This window comes from Clinocottus analis, unplaced genomic scaffold, assembly GCF_023055335.1.
Source record: "Clinocottus analis isolate CAN_PGR_092001 unplaced genomic scaffold, fCliAna1.0.p SCAF_5, whole genome shotgun sequence".
NCBI classification, from domain to species: domain Eukaryota; kingdom Metazoa; phylum Chordata; class Actinopteri; order Perciformes; family Cottidae; genus Clinocottus; species Clinocottus analis.
This window is the reverse complement of record NW_027176207.1, coordinates 7,606,152-7,627,236: the sequence shown is the minus strand read 5'-3', so window position 1 is coordinate 7,627,236 and position 21,085 is coordinate 7,606,152. Positions and strand designations below refer to the sequence as shown.

General features: G+C 39.2%; 1 protein-coding gene across 1 annotated transcript in view; it reads right to left on the bottom strand.

Annotated features, from left to right (window-relative positions):
- Positions 1–1,116: 1,116 nt before the first annotated feature.
- nlgn2b (neuroligin 2b) overlaps positions 1,117–21,085 on the bottom strand; it is a 58,406-nt gene continuing 38,437 nt past the window's right edge. Inside the window, exons 5-9 of the mRNA XM_068599855.1 lie at positions 10,075–10,260; positions 7,047–7,312; positions 6,759–6,912; positions 5,750–6,116; positions 1,117–5,581 (exon numbers count right to left, since the gene is read on the bottom strand). Of these exons, the coding sequence (XP_068455956.1) occupies positions 4,642–5,581; positions 5,750–6,116; positions 6,759–6,912; positions 7,047–7,312; positions 10,075–10,260 (1,913 nt within the window). The 3' untranslated portion in view covers positions 1,117–4,641. The remainder of the gene's footprint in view (positions 5,582–5,749; positions 6,117–6,758; positions 6,913–7,046; positions 7,313–10,074; positions 10,261–21,085) is intronic.

The window sequence follows — 21,085 nt, the reverse complement described above, 5'->3', positions numbered from 1 at the left end:
AGTATCTGTGGCCATAAAAAGCATTCAATTACTTCCACATCAGAGCTTGAATGAATGGAAAGCCGTGCATTAGCACGCACGCTTCATCCAACAGCACTAATGCATCAGTCTGCAGTATATTTGCCATCATAGTGAGTTGTGTGTACAACAGCTGAATAAACACAGATTAGACGACAGCTCCTTTCATAAAACTGGTGCTGTTATTTTAGGCATTCGGAATTTAAATCCCTTGGATAACTTTAAGACCTCGTGGAATGAAAGTCAGAACTCGGTTTGTGTGGATTTAGCAAATGAAATCAGGGGTTAGCTGAGCTGAGGGGGGTAGCTTCACAGGGAATGCGAGCTAATGCTTAGCCTTACTCCCTCTCCCGACTCAATAGACACCATTGTTCTCTCTCTGAGCAGTCACATAGGTGTTGTCCTTTAAATTTTTTTTACAAATCTCATCGCTCAGACCCAAGCAACCAATTGCTTTGTAGCCTCTAAAACATTCATGACCTTCAGGCTCTCCATTTTCCACTGTATTAGCAAACAGAAAAGTTAGCAACAAGGCGAGCAGCCAGTTAGCTGGGTAGACAAGTCAGTACAGCAGCTTTAAAGTGAAACAGATTCATGTTCAATATTTCAAACAGGAATCTGTTTCCAATTTAAAGTTGCTTGTATGTATCTTCTTACGGTGTAAAACAAGCCAGTGGGTTAGCATAGCAACATCTGCAAGCCTTCTGGTAGTGGGCTTCTTCTGCCCCCACATGGTAATAAAATGTACCACAGCTATATTGCACTTCTGACAAATGTAAAAAAAAAAAAAAAAAGAAAAAAAAAACTGTTGGCAAAGCGTTTGTTTAAGAATGTCTTTTAATGTTTTCCAGTTCAGATACACAACATACAGTGTGTAATAGCCTCTATTTGAAATAGAAATATTAACTTTAATTCTTTCAACTCCTTCTGGTCATAATTTTCTCTCGCAGTATCTTGAGCTTCAAGCAGGTTACTGAATCAGACTAAATAAAACAGACAAACAGGTGCAAGCCTTCACTTTACCATTCCAGCATGAAATGTTGTAATGAGAAGATATTTTAACCCCTTGAAATGCTTTTTAAATTATTTTTTTAAATATTTTCTTCCTTACCCTAAAGCCAACATCAAAACTGTAGTGTAAACATGTAAACTTGGTGAGTGTGCTTCCATTATCTGTTGGCTGTCTAAACGCTTGTTTAAAAAAACAAACAAAAAAACAAAACACCAACAAATGTCTTTGTAATGCTGTTTTTGGAAGCGTGGGCAACTCAAACTTACATCAAACAGCTGGGTCAATAATCCCATAAAAAGAATGTGCAGACAAAATCGCAAACTGTAGTAAAACAACCATTGTGATTAGTCTGAAATAAGACCAAAAGAGTACAAAGCATTTCACAACCTTCCAATTACATGTTACACTGTATTGACAATGCTCAGGACAATATGAGACACTAACAATTAAATCCAACAGCATCACAAGTAAAATTCCTTGATTTGTGGTCCGTTTTGAGCACATTTGAAACATCAACCCTGTCTTGTTTTTCTGCTTTACTTCTTGAAACATCCTTGTTTCCCTATTCTTCATCTTTTCTCTGCAGCTGTTCATTGGCTTTTCAACCAACGAAAGGACAAATTTCACTCAAAAGCTGCCTTCATGATTGATGGGATAGTGCCAGGTGAGTATGTTATGCTTTAAAGAGTAAGAGCATTTTTATCACCACAATATCTAGGCTAACCTGAGCCGTAAGCATTCGTTTTCGTGTTTATGTTGACCTCAAACATGCTGTGATTTCTTTTTTGAAAATGATTCACTTATATTCACAGATGTATTCATGTGCCCATAACCTATTGTAATTTGCCTTTGAGCTCTAGGAAATAAAGGAGAATCAAGCATACACATGTAAATCATGTAAGTCACCAAAACTTGCACCTGTTGTCACAAAGAAAAGATCTGCCCAATCACTCAAACCAAACGACAAACATAATATTTACATATTCCAGTTTGTTCTCTTACACTTATAAAATGTACAGTTTGTTTCACGTGTTGGTTTTTGTTCTTTTGTCCTCGCGGCTCGCTCCAGTCCAGTGTGAGGGATGGCAGTCTGGCTCCAGAGTGTTGTTATCCTAAGCAGACAGAATACAGAACATAACAAGGAGGGGGGAATTGATCCCACTTGCCTTGCTTTAGTGATATATGGTGTATGAGTAACGTCTGTCATTAAAGATTTTTTTTTTTTAAATCAGGTTTTTCGAATGCATCCTCTGTGCATTGACGTTGATCATACCGTATAGCTGACGAGCTATTTCCTCATCGTCATTGCATCACTGTAGCCATTTGTCCAGTAATGTCATAATGTCACTGGGTTTTTTTTTCTTCAGATTTGTCCAGAGTGTGACCCGTCCATTGTGTTCAGTTGTGCGAAAGATGTGAAACGCATTTACAAGGCTTTCTCACCTTTTGACCGTCATAAATATATCTTATCCTTTCTCCCGCCTTGCAGAAGGGAGAATCGTGAAACAACGAAAGAGCAGACGAAAAAGATAAGTGTCAAGCAGTCTTTGAAGCATGTGTTCAATGTCAGTCACAGACATAAACCTTATTGAGACTATTCATGTAAAGTAGTTGTTTCATTTTTTTTTTCGTAAATGAAAAGAGTGCTATCTTCAGGTAAGATTGAGAGACAGTGACTGCAAACTTGACAGTTGCAAAAGATAAAGAGAAACAGAGCAAAAGAGGGAGGAAAGAAAGTGGCTTTCATCAGTCTTTCTGGTAGTTTTTGCGGCAGCCTCAGTGTTAGGAAATGAGAAAAATAAAGAGGAAATATTTACTCTCTTTGTTATAATCATAGTTTTACACAATATTCATCTCTTATACTTTAATACTTTTTTTTGAAGTACCACAAAGTGCAGCTGATATTAAAATAGAAAATGAAAATGTTTTTCAAAATGAAATGAAAATCAATGAAGAACAAGGCAAATCATCAAAATGACAAACAAACTTCTCTGTCCACACTCTTTGTAAAAAAAATAAACATCATGCAAATATCCTAGACAGCAAAGTAGTTAATAAAACGTTATATTCTTTTTTTTTTTAAACAAGGATATATTTAATCTGATTTCCCTTTCACGAAGAGACCAGCCACAGTGCAACATTGAGTGTAATAAAATAAAAAAAGAAGTGTGTGGATTCAAAAGAAAGATGAAGGGGTTGGCACTTTTTATGATGGTAATTCCTTTTGTAAAATACAGTCAGTATGGACCTCTCCAGGCGGTCCACTGGACGCCAGTGAAAGAGGAACTTTATCACAGTACTTGGCACCAAGAATGCTGGTAAAAACGAGATATCAGAATATCTTTTTTTTCATTCATATCCTTACAATTTATTAATAATACAACATTTACATTTGTGTTTTTGTATAAAAGACTCCAAAAGGAAAAAAGAGTCTAGAAGTGATTGTGAGAAAGAGGAGAGAAGTGGAGATGGAAATGGATTATGTCAGTGGTTTAATAAAAAGAGCTACAAGGGCAGATGCAGAGAGAGAAAAAAGTGTGAGGCAGCGAAAAGAGCGGAGCAGTTAAATGGGCTGAGATGGGGATACAGACAGAGAGGTAATGAGTGAGAAACAAATAAAGTAATGGATATGATTAGAGCCTGTGTGGCGGAGATGCAGCGAGATCTAATGGGCAGCCTGGATTCCAGGTCGCATCCCACAGACTGAGTAGGATTCAGTTTCCTGTACCGCCCAACAGTTGAAGCCCCAATCTGGAAATGTTTAAAAGCAGCATTTGAGAGTTTACAGATTTTTAATAATGGCATTTAGGTCGCATCATAACTTAACACAGGTGCATAAATTTGTAAACAGAAGAAATAAAGTTTTAAAATTGATGAGAGATTCATGCTTGAACATCAAATAGCTCATCCGTGTACTTCCAGTGCTGTCAATACATTTCACACTTCACTAAAGTCTCCAAAATCAGAACACAGAGACAGCTGTTGGGACATGGTGTTCAACACAGGGTGCCAAATTCCACTTCCAGATTGGGCCTTTAAAGCTGCAATTTGTAAGTTTCAAGAAATCACCGCTTTATGACAGACAGCTTGTTAAGGCATATGTTGCCTCGCTCAAAGCTGCTTGCTTGTGTATCATCTTTTTACTAAATGAATGGAAGTGAATATATGTATTCTATGTCAAACATAGTTTTACACTGACACAACAACACATGCGCAAAAACAACTGAGCTACACATAAGATGTCTGACTGATTGTTATCAGCTCGATACCTCTTTTAGAGACAGCTACAAGCTTAAAGCTGTGTTTGGTGGCTCACCTAAGCACGAGTTATCAAAAGAGCGTTAACGGGGGCAAAGCAGTATGTACCTACGATGACAGGCTTTTGGCAAAGGAGCTTTTTTAATCAACTCCCCCTTGATTTATGATTACATTTTAGAGGTATTTCACTGCTTAAAATCTTACAAACTGCAGCTTTATTCGAGGGCTTAATGAGAAAAGACAAAGATATAGTAAAGAAGAATAGAGGGTGGTGAGAGTGGAGTTTGTTTGGAGCAGTTTGTGTGGTGCGTCTCCGTAAACCCAGAGTGGGGTAGCAGAGGTTGTGCCTGGTCCTATACACGGGTGGTGGAGTGTTGGTGTGGCAGGGCATTGTTGCTGTGGCTGGGGACAGGTGTGGTGGAGGGGGCCGGGACAGGGGGATAAGTGTTGAAGGGGTGGAGGGGCTGCATGCTGCTGATGGTGCTGGGGATCATGGTGATGGTGTTGGCTGTCATCAGTGGCACATCCTCAGGTGCCCGTCGCAGGGCCAGCGTGTAGTCGGGTGGGCACGCGGGAGGCCGCAGGGGCTCCAGGTCGCCGTGGATGCCGCGGGAAGGGAGGGGTGTGCCGTGCTCCAGCTCCACTCTTTGCTGCTTCATCTGCAGCGACATTAGCTCCTCCTCCTGACTCAGCGCCAGGTCATTGTGCGGTGGGGACCCTACTACTCCCATACCAACGCCCATGCCCATGCCCATCGTCGTGACACGTTGCGGGGACAGCCGGCGGTGGCGTCTCTGCATGAGTTCGTGGCGCTTATCCCGTTTGTAGTAAAGCGCAGCAAAGGCCAGCACGTTCAGGAAAAGAAGCGAGGCGCCCACAGCGACTGTCACACTCAGCTCGGTGGAGTAGTCCCTTGTCTCATCGGGGAAGGGAGAGAAGCGGGGTCTCTCTGAACCGTAGGGCTCAGGATCAGGCGGATAGGTGGAGATTACGGGATGTCGTGTGGAGCGGGTGCCGGGGCTGGGAGGGCCCTTCCAGCGGTTAGTGCCTCCGGGCGGCAGTCGCGTTGTGATGGAGCTAATGATTTCCTTGTGGAGGGTGTGAAGATGTGGCACCAGCTCCAGCCAGAAGGCCACTTTGTTGGCCCGGTAGTTGTCTCTCACGCGAGGCTTCAGGCCGATATGCAAGTACTGCTTGTCTTTGGAGCTGAACTTGGTCCAGATGACCTCTTCAAAGCGGTTGGGCTTGGTGTGGATGAACGTAGTGTCCTGAGGAACTGGGAGGTTAGGATCCCTGGTGGAGAGAAATAGCAGAATCAAAAACATTTTATATATTCAAAGTTTTTGACTTACATATTAGCTTGTAAGTTTGCAGTACACTGTGCACACTGTGTATTACCTGATATAAAGATAAATGCTCTTGATAACAGAATGCAAATACTAAATGTGGCATTATACTAACCCTGTTTTGGCAAAGTTGGTCCAGTATGTCATGACTACAGCACTCAGCATGACATCGTTCTTGGAGAAGTTACAGGGAAACAGGTCAGTGGCCCCAACCATGGGAATCCCAAACACGTAGGGGATCTCATCTCCGTGGGCTGCGTCTGCCCAGTCTGGCCTTGCCTCGGTCTGACAGTGGTGGTGGAAGGTATAGAAATAGACAGGCGACTGGAACTCAGCATGCAGTTTGGCAGTGGCAACAGCCGGGGCCACCCACTGATGATCCGTGAACAGAGCCAGGAGAGTCTTCCGACGCATATCGGTGTTGTCCCTGTCGGCCCAGTCAGTGTACATGAACTTTATGGTTTCCCTCAGGATGTCTTTACCTTGAAAGAAATAAACGGTAACGTGAGTATAAATGCAGTGTGTCGGTATCTGCAATATTAGGTGAAAGGATTTAAGGCTGAAATCTGTGAACTGGTTAAAACACAGTGGTATTGTGTTAAATTTTCACTCGTCTCAGTGCTGCTGTTCAGTCTTACTCCTTGGACCGTGCCAATCAAAGCCATCACACAGAAAGTATCATAAACACAATTTACTGTAAATATAAATACACGACTGTCCTTTTAAAAGAGATCAACTCTCGAGCAAAGGAACCTGCTTCGTTTCTGTATTCATTAACCTCCTTACACTTTTTACAAAAAAAAGTCAGAACTATGATTCAAATGCAAGCTTTTAGTTGATCAGAGCTTTTTTGTTACACTTACACTTTTATTTACCAAATTTCCCTACAGATTCTTTATTGTCTGCGGCATAACCCTCACAGGACACAATTTTCTAATGTACGTAAAGTTTCGCCATTAATACTGTGCTAAAATGTCTTCTACATGTTTATTTGAAATAATGTATATATATATATATATATATATATATATATATATATATATATATATATATATATATACATATATGAGCTTTAAACTAATTTTTAAGGGTTAAATAGTAAAACAAAAAGGAGAGGGCCTGACCATCAGGGTATCCATAAAGATTGTCCACAAAGTTGGAGATGGTGTAGTCAAACGAGGCTGCTGATATTCCGTCTTCTCCTTCACTGTCATCCACAAACTTCAGGCCCTCTCCCTGGTTGACACCCAGCAATATGTCGTAGTTCAGGAACTCGCCCTGGTGTCAAGACAAAACACACAATGAAGCAGGAATGCCATGGCAGAATTCACACACCAAATGCAAGGAAGCCATCAAGAGAAAGCTTTCAAGCTTTTATTTACTAATTGACGTCCAGAGACATCAGCTCTGACCTGCTGCATGAGGATCTCAGGGTCATCTGGCACCACGTCTCCATCAACCACAGGCCCAAAGGCAATGTGATAGCGTGCAGGCTGGATGTCTTGGTCCACGAGCTCACGGAAACTTTTTCTCCTCAGGCATTCCACCACATCAGCCATGTCCCCAAGAGTGCAGCCAACCTTCTTTGCTAGGATCTTGGTGTACATCGTTGGCCGGTAGTTGACTGCCCAGCTGGAGATAGCTGAGCCACTCTGAGCGATGGCCCTCTGGAACAGGCCTGCACAGAGCAGGACCATATACAGCAGATATAGCTTCAACAGAAAACATACAGGCACTTATTCTCTCTCAGTTCTTTCTCTCTGACACACTTTTGCTAGCAACTGATGGGGCCTTCAAGGCCTTGCAGTGTGTGTGTTCAATAATGCATATGTTGGAGGAGGAGCAATTGTAGAGTAATACATAGGCAGCAAGATGAAATAAAAATGCCGCTGCTTTTCGTAGCTGGAGAAAATCTTTAGGAACATTTAGGTCAGAAAATGAAGTGCTTCCATCACATACAGCAAGGGACAGCAGCAAGAACGATGGCGCCAACTCAACACACAGCAGTAGGTTTAATGGCTGTCTTGGATGAAGTGAGAAAGCGACAGCAAGAGAAAGAAAACTGCTCGCACTGTTGCACCGCTGCACTGTTATGTAAAGTGGCTTGCTGTCCCTCAGTTTTATCTGCAGATTCTGTCATTAATAATTAAGCCCCCCCATATTCTGCATGTGCCCCACCCCCGCTCCTCTCCCTGTGAAATCAATTAAGAAGCCTCTCAGCTGCAGCTCAAGCTCTACCCCTCATCTCATCTCGCCACTGCACGCACACACACACACACACACACACACACACACACACACACACACACACACACACACACACACACACACACAGTACCTTTAAAAATTGTAAACACACCAACTTTTCTGCACTTTGTGGCGTTGCAGCCAGACTTCAAAATGGAGTACGACAGGGGTTTTGCCACATACAACCCATAATGATAAAATAGATATTCAAATGTTCACTATTTCCAATGACACTAACTGTTCGTATTAGCAAAAACATGTCATCAGTTTGGCCAAAATAATCAAACATTAACAACAACAAAGAGCCAAATCTGTCTGATTCTGAAGGGGATTTTGTAGTAACACAACAAATGGGCAAATGAAAGAGCCATAAATGTGAATGACATAAAATATGCTTTAAATACAACACCTTCCGCCAACACGCACAATACAATCTGAACACTAGTGCTTGTGCGAGTATCAATCTTGGTCTATGGACAGCATGCACTACAGCCATACATTAGCCGGCCACTTGGCAACATTTAACAACTTGGCCGATACGAACCAATCATTGAAATGCTTTTCCATGTCCTCCTGATGTTTGGACAAATATGTGTGTGTGTGTGTGTGTGTGTTCCCAGGCACACACTCATAATTCTGACCATCTTCTTCATGCGTACAGATAAATCAATTTTTTTTAATGTTTTATTTTGTCTGTTCAAGGTCAGTTTTTGAAGGTTAACAGTTCAACATTAATAACATAATCTGTATTCTTAGTAAAATATAATATAAAGCGGCATTCACCTTCTGAGCTCTCTACTCACATCAGAGGATTAGTGATTAAACATCTGGTGGGTATTTTAGAGATCTGCCATTGAAAAACAAAGGAAGTGCATTATGGCCCTTAATAAGTAACATACTTCAGTGGGTCCCGAGGTGGTGGCTTGAGGACGGGCCAAAGACTTCTTTGTATTTGCTTTTACAGTACATTTTCAAATACATTTCATCACATAAAATAACGAGGCAACACTTCCATCAACTGTATTGTGCTATGCTTTCAAATGAATAATAGACATCAAAGCCATCGTACAAAATATTGAATATCCAGTTATGATGAAGCTGGTCAGGGCCCCTCACTGGTCAGGGTTGTAACACAACACATTTTCCAGTCCTCACGTTTTCCAAAACCAGAGAGGTCATAAATAGTGACTGTTGGGGTAGTGACCAAATGGAAAAAAAACAGAACAAATCCCACAGCATGGTGAAAACTACTTTAACCATACATTTCCCTGTCTGCCAAAAGCTGGAAGCCTGCTGTCCCACACCTGAGTCACTTATCTGCAGTGACAAATTAGAAACGGAATAAGTTGAGGAGAGATCCCAAGATAAAACACCGTTGTTAGCCAGAAGAGATAGTGAACACTGCAAAGGACTAAGATATCTTAATGAAAAACAGAATCACTGGAGCATGTTTTTCTTCCATTGAAAACCTAAAATGTAAGCAAAATGTACTTCTAAACAGAATGAAAGAAATGTATTTAACCAACTAGCATACTCTCTATCGTTTAATTTCATCTGAAAATCTGCACAGCAACATGGCCTTAACTACTAATGCCATGGTTTTAAAAAACTTACTTGCTTTTGTGTATATTATTTGTAATATATATATATATATATATATATATATATATATATATATATATATATATATATATATATATAACAAATGATATATAAAATAAAATGTGAACAAAACTTAGTTTTCAGAACGAGATCTGACATTTGCTATATATATATATATATATATACATATATATATATATATATATATATATATATATATATATATATATATATATATATATATATATATATATATATATATATATATATATATATAGCCAATGTGTGTGGGTGTGTATATAAATACACCCACACCCACACATTTGCTAAAAATAGTATATAAGGATTAATATATATATATATATATATATATATATATATATATATATATATATATATATATATATATATATATATATTTCATATATATATATATATGAAATAAAATCTGGTTTAGGCTGTTTATTGAAATAACATGACTATCATCATGCTCTGTGAAGAAATACACTACCCACACTGTCCTGAAATGTTAATCCCGTTTGAGCAGGGTATACGACTACTAATGTGACAATGACAGTGAAAGAACCTTACCCTCAGAGTGGTGGGAGAGGATGAGAAGGTTCACACAAGCGGCACCAGCTCCTGAGCCAAAGATGGTGATTCTCTCTGGGTCTCCTCCAAAGTGGCCAATGTTTTCATTGAGCCAGCGCAGGGCCTGGATCTGGTCCAACAAGCCATAGTTCCCCTTAGCAGACTGGTCCCCTGTGCTTAGAAACCCTGCAGGGTAAATTAGAACAAACACAGAGAGGAAAAGGGAAAAAAACTGATGATCTGCAGGAAGAGGAGCAGGGCACATATTCAGGAGCACAGAACATAATCCTGTGCATTTATTCAGTTTTTTAAAAATAAATTATTCCACATAAACAGAAGATGGCATCCTGTCGTTGTCAGGAACTTCTCAGCCTCCAACTCATTGCAAGTCTGAGAAGATTTCACACAGACAGCCTGCCAAATTACTCATTTTTAATACCCACGCTTGAAATATAACACAGTTAAGAGAACTTGTCAGCAGAGAGAGGAGGAGAGCAACAGAAGCCATGTTTCACCTACTTTGAAGACACATATTTACACAGTAGGTGCACACCCACAACAAGATAAAATAAACTGAACAAAATGTCTCGCACACACATCATTTTTTGTTCTTCCATTATGATATTGAATTACAGAAAAAAATATTGTTTTACCAGGCTATTCTTGCCCACAAAAAGTGGAGCTTTAAAAATGTTGATGGTTTAGTTGACTTCACTATCTTGGAAAATATGATTTAAGTAAACAGTGTATTTTTCAGATTAGAGTATGGTGTGGCAAAGGACACAATGAAAAACCATCTGCTTACTGATCTCAGTATCTCAAAACATTTTTATTTTTTGTGCTGCTTTTAGTGGATGAACAGAATTTCCCAGCAGTGCCTGTAACTGATACCAGCACTTTTTTCCCCCCACTGTTAAACATATTATTTGGCAGAAGAAACAAGCATAATACAACCTTAAGAGGTTTAATCCTAAAGATTTCTTCATATGAAACCCAATTTCTAGTATATTATATCCATTAAATGTGTGTACACTCTTTAGCTATTTCTCTAGTAGTCTGCATTGTTCTAATGGATTTGAATGGCGTTCAAATGGTAATCCCAGTCATTTACTGACTTGTTTACCAATTAACCGCTTCATATTCTTTAGATGAGGTCACGGAACATGCTTAACTAATGATTAACTAACTAGTAGTAACTAGTGAATTAATGAGTAGTAACTACCTCAATTAATCATGAATTGTAGCATTTTCTTTTTATCATTTGCTAGCACTTTACAAATGATCTTATTAATTATGTATGAGTCCCACTTTATTTAGAAATGTGGAATCCATCATTTATAAAGTATGAAATCCCAGTTTATTAATCAACAACTAATCATTTATAGATGTGTTTATGAATGAGTTACCAATGAGTATTCATGTTAGATTAATGCTTTATGAATGATTAGTTCATGGTTTATTCATGTTTTACTAATACTAAATAGTGCGCACTTATTATATAATATAATTATTATAAGTGATACCAAATACGGTAAAGTGATTCCAATTCAGCAAGTTTCTTTGTGTTTTAATTGAAAAACACATAAGTGACTGACTGAAGCAGCAGGATGTTGTAAAGGGCAGTCGGAGCAAGTGGCATCGCTATAGCTACAGTTCAGAGAGCACGCAGAGGCAGATGGTAAAAGAGGACATTCAGTACAAGTGTGTTGAATAGCAACAGTTTTATTGTTAGTGATTATATTGTAAGTAGTGATGATGATGATGATGATGATGATGATGATGATGATTGTGGAAATGATAATTTACAAAACTGACCTTTCTTCAACAATTAGTGTGACCCAAACGTGTAATTCCACACTCTTCACTCTACTTACATTGCTATGGGTTTACCTGGGTTATTTGCTATTCATATTACAAAGTGTTATTAAATTAGTTATTTACTGTTTACATTTGGACAATATTTCTGAATACCAGCCAATAAAAAGTAATACGTGGTGATTGCACATATTGTTTGGGGCCTGTCGTCTCATCAAGATTATTTAGAAAAGGTTCATCCCTGATCACCAGTCCTAGCCAAGAACATTTTGTAAAAAAAATTTCAGCCAAAAAGGAAATCTGCAAGTAATATTACTGTTGTGTGCTTTTATTGTGCCAGCAGCCGACAGAATAGACACGATCTAACAAAGCTATACAGAGAGACTTTGTACTTTTGCACAAAAAGCAAAGATGTACTCTTTGTTATAGCATAGTAAACCTTTCTCAAAATGTTCATGTGTCTCTGCATTTAGGAATGAAAATACCCCAAACAAAATCTTTTCATGTTGGTCCAGAGATGCAGTGACCTGGATGTTAATTAAATGTTAAATATAGACGCACAGGCGTAGTCATGTTTGCTTAATTACATGATCTCAGAATCACAGTGAAATTATGCTTTTCTAAGTCTATTAGTTGCCCGCTACGCAACCACAAATAATGACCCCGTCTTGAGAAAACAGTAATCCTTCTTCTTACCGAATGATTATGAGATAATGATTATGAGAAACCAAAGTTAATAGAACAGATTGATGACCAAATAGAGATATAGTTATAGTTAGCGTGCTATAATTATATTATCCTTAGATCAACCCAGCAGTTGACTGGCTCTTAGCCTGACATGAGTCTGACCTGGTAACATATCAGCAGTGACCTGTGCACTTATCAAAACCAAAGGCATGTGGTCGTGTCTGCTCCATGGCTGCCCAGCCGAGTGCTGAGCGGCCTACCACAGTTGCCTGGCAACTGTCCAGAGAGCTTTCGGCAAAATGATATGGACAGACACTCACAGAAGCACTTACACACACACACACACACACACACACACACACACACACACACACACACACGTATACAAACAGCTGCATGCATGCGCACATGAACATAAAAACAAAGACAGTCGAGTGTATGAACTAGCATGCTAGTGCCTCCTGTCGCTCTCTTTGCAAGAGCAACATGAAGAAAGGGAATTTGGTTTATCGTCCTACACTGAAGATAAGTCAAACACGTTCCCTCTTCTTCTCTTTTGGTAAGTTTTCTTTCTGATCCCCCCCTCCCCTTCCATCTGCTGAGCTGGGCTTCCTACTGACTTTAGCGCTGAGAGCAGCAGTTTATGAGGCTGAACTCATGCATATTCAACACTTGCTTTAGGTACCGGCCAAGGAGCTGTGAGGAGAGTCATCAACCTCTAAGTAAAGACACAGGCTGGAGACATGCAATGAATGGATGAACGAGTGGTGAGCTACAGAAGGGGGGAAATTTAAAACAGAAATATTTACAGTATACTGTATCAAACAGAGCCTCCTACAAAAAGTCCCTCAAGACCAGTCTGATAATAACTGCTGCTTCGGCTCATACATTTTTCCTGTTTTATTTAGAAAAATCTTTAAAAAAATATCATGAAATCTTGAAAACATAATGCAAACTACAATAAAACAAAATATGGTAGGACCACTTAGTGTTTCTATAGTACGCTGATGAGATGAGTCATGGTAAAAGCCATTATCCCTTCTTGATATTGTATTGCATTTGCAACTGGAAGATGCATTTGTATAAAGAAAAATACATTTATCGGAAAGATTTTCTTCCAAAATTTTGAGACAAGAGCTGTGTCATGCAAAAAAGGGCCATCAGCTCCACTTCAAGAGGATGTCTCCAGTGTTTTGCACAGTAAATTTAGTGTCGTATATGGAGAAGCTTTATTCAGTGCACCCTCTGTTGTCGACCAACCTTAACACTGAAAAAGTAGCCGTATGAAAAAGGGATGAATAAAACAAACAAAAAAAAATCATCTGACAGGTATTAAACCGAATATTGCCCAAAGCTACTGTCAGATCCTAAATGAGAGCGAGGTAGAAGGAATATATTAAAGGGCATATTATATAATTTTGCTGTGACGTCACACAGAGGATGATTAGAGATGTCAAACATCTGAGGGAAGATATTGCCTCTCTATAGACACAGAAAAGGTGATTGAAGAGAAAAAACAAAGCTCTGTATATGTGAGTCACAAAATGAATCAAGCAAAAGCAGAGGCACAAATACCAAACAGGACATAAAAACCTTAGCAGATGGTGACTCTCTCCTGCACACTACAGACTGAAGAATCTTTATTGACGAATAAAATAATGTGGATTTGATTATTCATTACTGCACGGCAACCTTGGGGACTATCTTGTATGAATGTAAGCGTGGATGAATATTTCTGAACTGTACGCCGGTGGTTCTCAAATGGGGGTACGTGAAGGCACTCCATGGGGTACGTGAGATAAAAAAAAAAGTGTAAAAGTAACATCCATTAAAGAATCCTTTAAAAAATGTTATTTAATAAATATTCAATAAATATATGAATAAGTTCAAAAACATAATTGTATATATTCTATATTCAATTTGACATTGGTGGCACAGTGCTGTGTATGACATCACAATGCTGTGTATTAGAACAAATAATCCTTTGCGCTGGTTTGAAGGTACCAGGTCCAGGGTACATCACTGAAAACAGGTTGAGAACAACTGCTCTATGCAGTATATGCGCATAACTTTACATCAGATTTTCAACGATTTTCAAACGTTCTTTTGTCAAAAAAAGAGCTGATTTGTGTATAAAATGGTTCTATCTAGCTTAAGAGTAAAAAAAAAAGGTAAAAAGCATTGGCATCTTTTGGTGTTGTATGATCATTTCTATTCTGACTCAAAATATCAGCTGCTATACCTTTTGCATATACCTAGAATACCAACATTTTTACAAAAATCTGTTAAATCTCCTTGTTGGCGCTGGAAGCTCAATCAGAAGACCCGCTGGCAGGCCCATGTCAATTACATATCACTCTGTACGTCAAGTATACCCAGAAATTAAGTTATATTGTAATTGGGCCTTCTCCCGCTGAACTAATGTCATTTCACCACACCGCCCATAGGCTTCCAATGTCATTGTATTTATTACCTTACTTATCTCACTCAATTTTATTCTCAAAGGTCCATTCAAATGGTACCAAGCTGTGCAGTAAAACCAGGCTGTCATGCAAATTTGAAAAGCAATGCTTCAAACATCATACTCGCACAAAGACGTTTCAAAGCTTTTCGAAGAAAGTTCAGTTTCAGAAACAACTTATTACTGATTAAAATCAGTCAGAGAATTAAAAAAGGATACAATCAAACAAGTTAGAACCCCAAAAAACAAAGTTTTGTTTTACCAACCAAATTTTTTACGACAAATTAATAATGAAAAAATGATAACAGGTACTGTTCAGTAGTAAGGGTCCCTGTAAGGGACAAACCACTTCTTCTTTGATCCATGTTTAGTAGTAAGGGTCCCTGTGAGGGACAAACCACTCCTTTTTTGGTCCATGTTCAGTCTGTTGCTTATCTTAAAGATGTATGTTAAAGACCAGCAATTGATTAACTTCATACAAAAGCAATAAGTGCTTTAAATATTTCCCAGTTCAGTTCAGTTTTTTTTCCCTCGATGAGAAAAGTCCAGCCTGTGTTGGCTTGAACAAGTGCACTGAACATTTTCTGATGTGAGGAATCTGAACGAGGAGGCTCCAGTTGACTGACCGTCTGTGAGCGCTTTGTGGGGCGAAGTTGCTTGTTGCAGCACTCGATGCTCGTTGAGAACAGAAACTACATAACAATACATGCTTTCACGTCAGGCTCAATTCGTCAACACTGCCTGTCGGTGAGGCTACGGAAGCGTGTGCACGCACCTACATAAATCGCCTTCAAAGTAAAAACTGTGTAGCCGTAATGCCTTCATTAATTTATTTTTCATGTTTGATTGACCTCACGCAGGCTGGACTGGGGGAGCAGAAAGCAACCCTTGTCTGAACTACACCGTCTGGGAGAGATTTAAAGCAATAAGCCCCTTCTAGTGCCAAAAAACAACAACATGCAGTTAACGCATGATCAAATAGTTAATGCTGTTAAAGGATTGCCAGATTAATTTTGCGTTTACTTGTAACCATGTGTTCCATACCTTTTCAAAGTCTGATGCAATTGCCTTTATTTTAATGTGATTATCATACAAGCTATTCAAGATGTTATTGATGAGTCATGGTAAAGATTTTCAATTGAGCGGTTTGGATGAATGGCAGCTTCGTATTTTAGTCTGGTTACAACTTGACATCATTTTTATAGCATATATTTGTTTAAGATTTAGTAAAAAATTGGCATCACTAAAGGTATGTTAAATACATGGGTTACTAGCGATTCCTCTTTGAAAAGAGTCTGTTTGCTATAATTCCGAAGTATGGTTGATGTTTTAGGTACTAATTTAAAATTTGAGTTTGATTTTGACCCTTTGTGCCAAACTATGTGGCGTGTAACATGTTGAGCATCGAGTATGACTACAGTAGCTGCATTCATTATTTTCCTTGTATTTTATTGGTCCAGCTGTGCAGCTGGCTGCCAGCCTGGGAGGCAGATTGGTGTCAGTTTCAGTCAACACACATCTAAGTCATTAGTGCTCAATGTGAACTTTGCCTGTATCATTGAAGCAACTGCTCTTGGCAACAACTTGAAGCCTCCAACACACACAATTTTAGCATCACATTCTACGCAATCACACTTGCAATAGGTAACAGATAAACAAAGTATGAAGCACTGTGGCCAATTATCTTTGTTTGCACATGAACCTAGTCACAATCAGAATGACACTAAAGCAAACATGATTGCTTTTTTGTGCTGTCATCACAGTCGTGCACTGTATGCAAAATGTGGGAAAAGAAGACTTAACCATTGCTTGCAGAGTGGGAAGATTGTGGCTCTGTGCAGGGAGTGGGAGGTGTGTTTCGTTTGTATTTAGGGACAGCAGAGTTGTGGGAAGGCAGCAGGCTGAAATTAATTGACAGCAAAATCTGTGCTGGCTAAAAATACAGTTTATGTCATATTTAAAGGGATGTTTTTGAGAACAACGGGCAACACAATTTGAACTAATTCCCCAGGCTCACCGGGCTAAGTAGTATTTGTAGAAACTGTTTGACTTGGCTCGTGCTAAAAATGTTTTCATGTGCATGAGCTTATAAAATAAACATAAATTACATTTATTGAGTAACGGATTAAATGGCATTCACTAGTTTGTCACAAACATGAGCACATTATTTTTGGATTTAGCAAACAGCTCGACGGAGTACAACAAGCAAAAGAAAAATGTTTTTTGCTGCATTCTCTTATTTCAAGAATAATACGTCAGTATCAATCATATAAAGATAAAACATAAAGACACATATTTGCTATTTATTTATAAATATATAGAACAGAGAATGAAGTCACTCTCTCTGTGTGTCTGCTCTAACCTGAGCTTCTCCTTGCTTTGTTGACCAAGCAGGCCGGCTGCACTTGCGTTTAGTGCATGGCCGTGCGTGTGAGCGTGCCCCGTCGGTTAGCCCACGGCTGCTATTCTGCACTGCTCTGCACTGCTCTCATACAGTTTCAGCTGACCCGTCCTGCCTGACAGTGTCATCGCGGAAGCATAGCACCCAACCTTCGGTACCCCCCTAAGGATAAACACTTAGCTCTGTCAGCATGTTTGCTATCGATTGTAACGTTAACACTGCTAGCACTGTTAGCTACAAGCCGCCGGCTCCGGCGTTGCCATGTTGAGAGCCGTTTAGGGGCAACAGAAAGCCTCCCAATATTGTATCTTGCCCTTGTAAAGTATTTAATATTATCTCTGATTACATTTTTAAGGTTTACCAAAAAAGTACTACTTTACAGTTCTGGTTCAGTCTCATTGCTCTCATCAACCAAAGAGACAGATATTTCCTTCAGGAGTTAGTGAAGACCAAATTAAAGCTAAAAATGCATTACATATTTAACTTACATTTGTCAGAAGGACACACATATGATAATATGAAAATAAATACTCATGCTGCTGTGTATCTGCGGTATGTGTAAATAAGCAACTAGTTGCTAACGGGTTAGCCATAAAATCAAATTAATATCAGCGTTGCTCTGTGTTGATACATGCATACATTCACCATATAACCGTTTTCACGAAATAATATATCAGTGTTGTATTTACAGCTTGTGGTAAACAAAACACTTTCCTCAAATGGTCAAAAAAAAAATGAAATCAATACACCACAAATCAAATTGACCATTAGTATTGATCTATTTAGGTGTTAGCATGGACAAAACATGACACATTTTCATAATATTGATAGTACAATTAGTATGTTCTGAACTTAAACGGTCCTTTTACTCAGTATAAAAGCCCTGGTTATTAAATGTGATGGTATTTATTACTAAATGGGTTGCTCTTACTTACAAGTAAAAAGCTGAAATTAGGTAGAGAAACATTTCCAGAAGAAGCGTTTCATCTCTCTTCCTGAGGTGAAAAATGCTCTCGCTCTGAGAGGCCGCGATGGTGGGCCTTTCCCCAGAGTTCATTAATTAGTTAATTAGTTAATTAGTCCGAACAGATGGCTGTGCAACACTAATCAGAAGGCTCTCTGGGCCTGGAGCAGGGGGAAGGTAGGAGAAGGTGAGCTGAGGTGCAATCTGGAATCTCAACTGTCACCAAACCTCTGAACCAGGCTGTGTGCAGCAGACATTTTCTTCTCATTCTCCCATTTCACTCCACAACAACAGGGCTTGTCATTAATTATTAAGAAAAGTATATTTGCTGGAAAGTTACATGTGTATGTGTCGTACTGGGGTGAAAACATATGGTGTTAAACCATATGGAAGGCTGCTGTGGTCACACTACAAGAGCATTTATTTGAATGAATACTTTGCATCACTGCCGATTTGAAAAAGCATTTCTGACGGTTTATTTTTAGACTGTTCCCATCTCCCCCCTTCTGTTTCCTCTTCCCTTACTGTCTCTCTATGATTCTCCCTCGCTCATCTGTCTCTATTCCCTGCTTCCACTTCTTCCCTTATTCCTGACTCGCTATCCCTCTCTTAAAGGCGCAGGCATTGTATGAAATGAGGTTGGCATATGTAAGCTCCTGTGTGTGTGTGTAAGTACAGGATAATACTAAAGATTAAGACATACAACTATTAAAATACGGCATGCTTGTGTTTCTCACTTTGACTCAAATTCAGTGTCAGAGAGGAGCACTATTAAAAATTCAGATGGATGGTGCATTATTCATACATATATTTTACGCACGGCACGCAACCAAGTAGCACACACACACACACACACACACACACACACACACACACACACACACACACACAGGCACACACTTACATGTTTGAGAAGATATCTGGGTGCACATGGGCAAACATGCATACTTGTGCTACACAAACATACAAACACAAATGCTGCGATTATCGCCTTAGTACAGTAACCCATTTAAAGCATATCTGAGAGTGAGAGAGGGAGAGCACACATTCGCCCACAACATTTTCAACAATGTTAAAGGAATCGAGGACACTGCGTCATCCCTCATTATCACTCAGCAGGAGCGCTCTCCACATTTATATGTATGTATTTCGTATGCATTTTAAAATTAGTGTGTTGAAGTTCAGTGCAATACACATAATGTACAATGCATGAGCATGAACTTCAAAACATCTCCAACACGAATCACAAACTGAGACGAGTTGTCTGTCAAGGAAGTACACAAAGATATCCCAGAAGAGTGTGTCATTCAGAGTGTATTTTAAATACTACATTCAACAAACCTGCTTTCAAAATGCAAACTGAATCTCACGCCCAATTTGTTAATGGTCACAATTTTTTTCCAGCAGCTGTGAAAACTCCCCTCATAAAAAACTGAAATTGAGCAGGATAAAGCTGCAGGTCCAGGTCCTCTTGTCACTAACTCTTCGTTTGTCCTTGTCCCCTCTCCATTGGCACTCAATAACGCTCTGGATCATGTTACCCTCTGTTAATACTCTCTGCAGCTCTTGGATGGCATCCTAAACTACTCCCATTTCTCTGTTTATCATTATTCTGATATGTTGAAACAGGCGTGATGCAATAAACAATATCTGATTACCCAACCTGGCAACCGAAATGCCAGCGTCAGATAGTCTGTATGCAAACACCTCCAAAAGATGACGGCAAATGTAAATACTTGACTCCACTGATATCCAGCAGTACAAAGGCTGAATGCACACACACACACACACACACACACACACACACACACACACACACACACACACACACACACACACAGCTCAGCCCACAGTCACAGGCCATGCAAGGACTGTAAAGCTCCAACAGAATGGACAAATAGAATGCCCCCTAATCCAAAAATACACTGAAAGCAACAACCACACATTTATTTCTGTTTTCAGTGCACACCAAAGGCATTAAGTAGTTGATTATGTCTCTGAAGTATACTGAGTCTGATCCTGACTGTTTTCTTTCCTTCAGAAGTGCATATTAATACAACAATTAATCCATCGGGGAAAAAAAGGTAAGTGAACACAGTAAACACACCTGTTTGCGCTTTAATGTGAAATCCCTGCTGCACAGATAATAACCCTGAGTGAACAGATCAAGGACACAGACTGGTTTTGTACACGAAGATATTTCTATGTCCCACACCAGTAGTCTGGAACATCAGGTGTGTATTCATCTTCTGCTACTTCACGTAAAGAAAATGAATAATATCCATAAAGTTTGAGCCTGGGTCGGGTTCAGGTTCTTAATTTAGAGGTACCAGTCATATCAAGTGTTGTAGATTCCAGGGCCTCATTTCCCAAAAGCATCGTTAAGAGTAACACTGAATTGTTTTTTAAATGACCAATAATTATTTTTTTTGACTGAAATAAATTACTAAATCCACTTTTTCAGTTAACCTATCACAGTTTTTGTGTGTATCATTCTTGTCTTTCTTTTTGTGCAGATCATATTATTCTCTTCTTCTGACAGATTTTCCAACGACAGAATAACACTGACAATACATGACGCGCATATTCATGAAACTAATAGGAACTATTAGTCACTGCTTGATTTTAGTCTCAATTAAGCAAAAGGTAAATTTATCACAATGTACTTTCTGAAACTTACTTC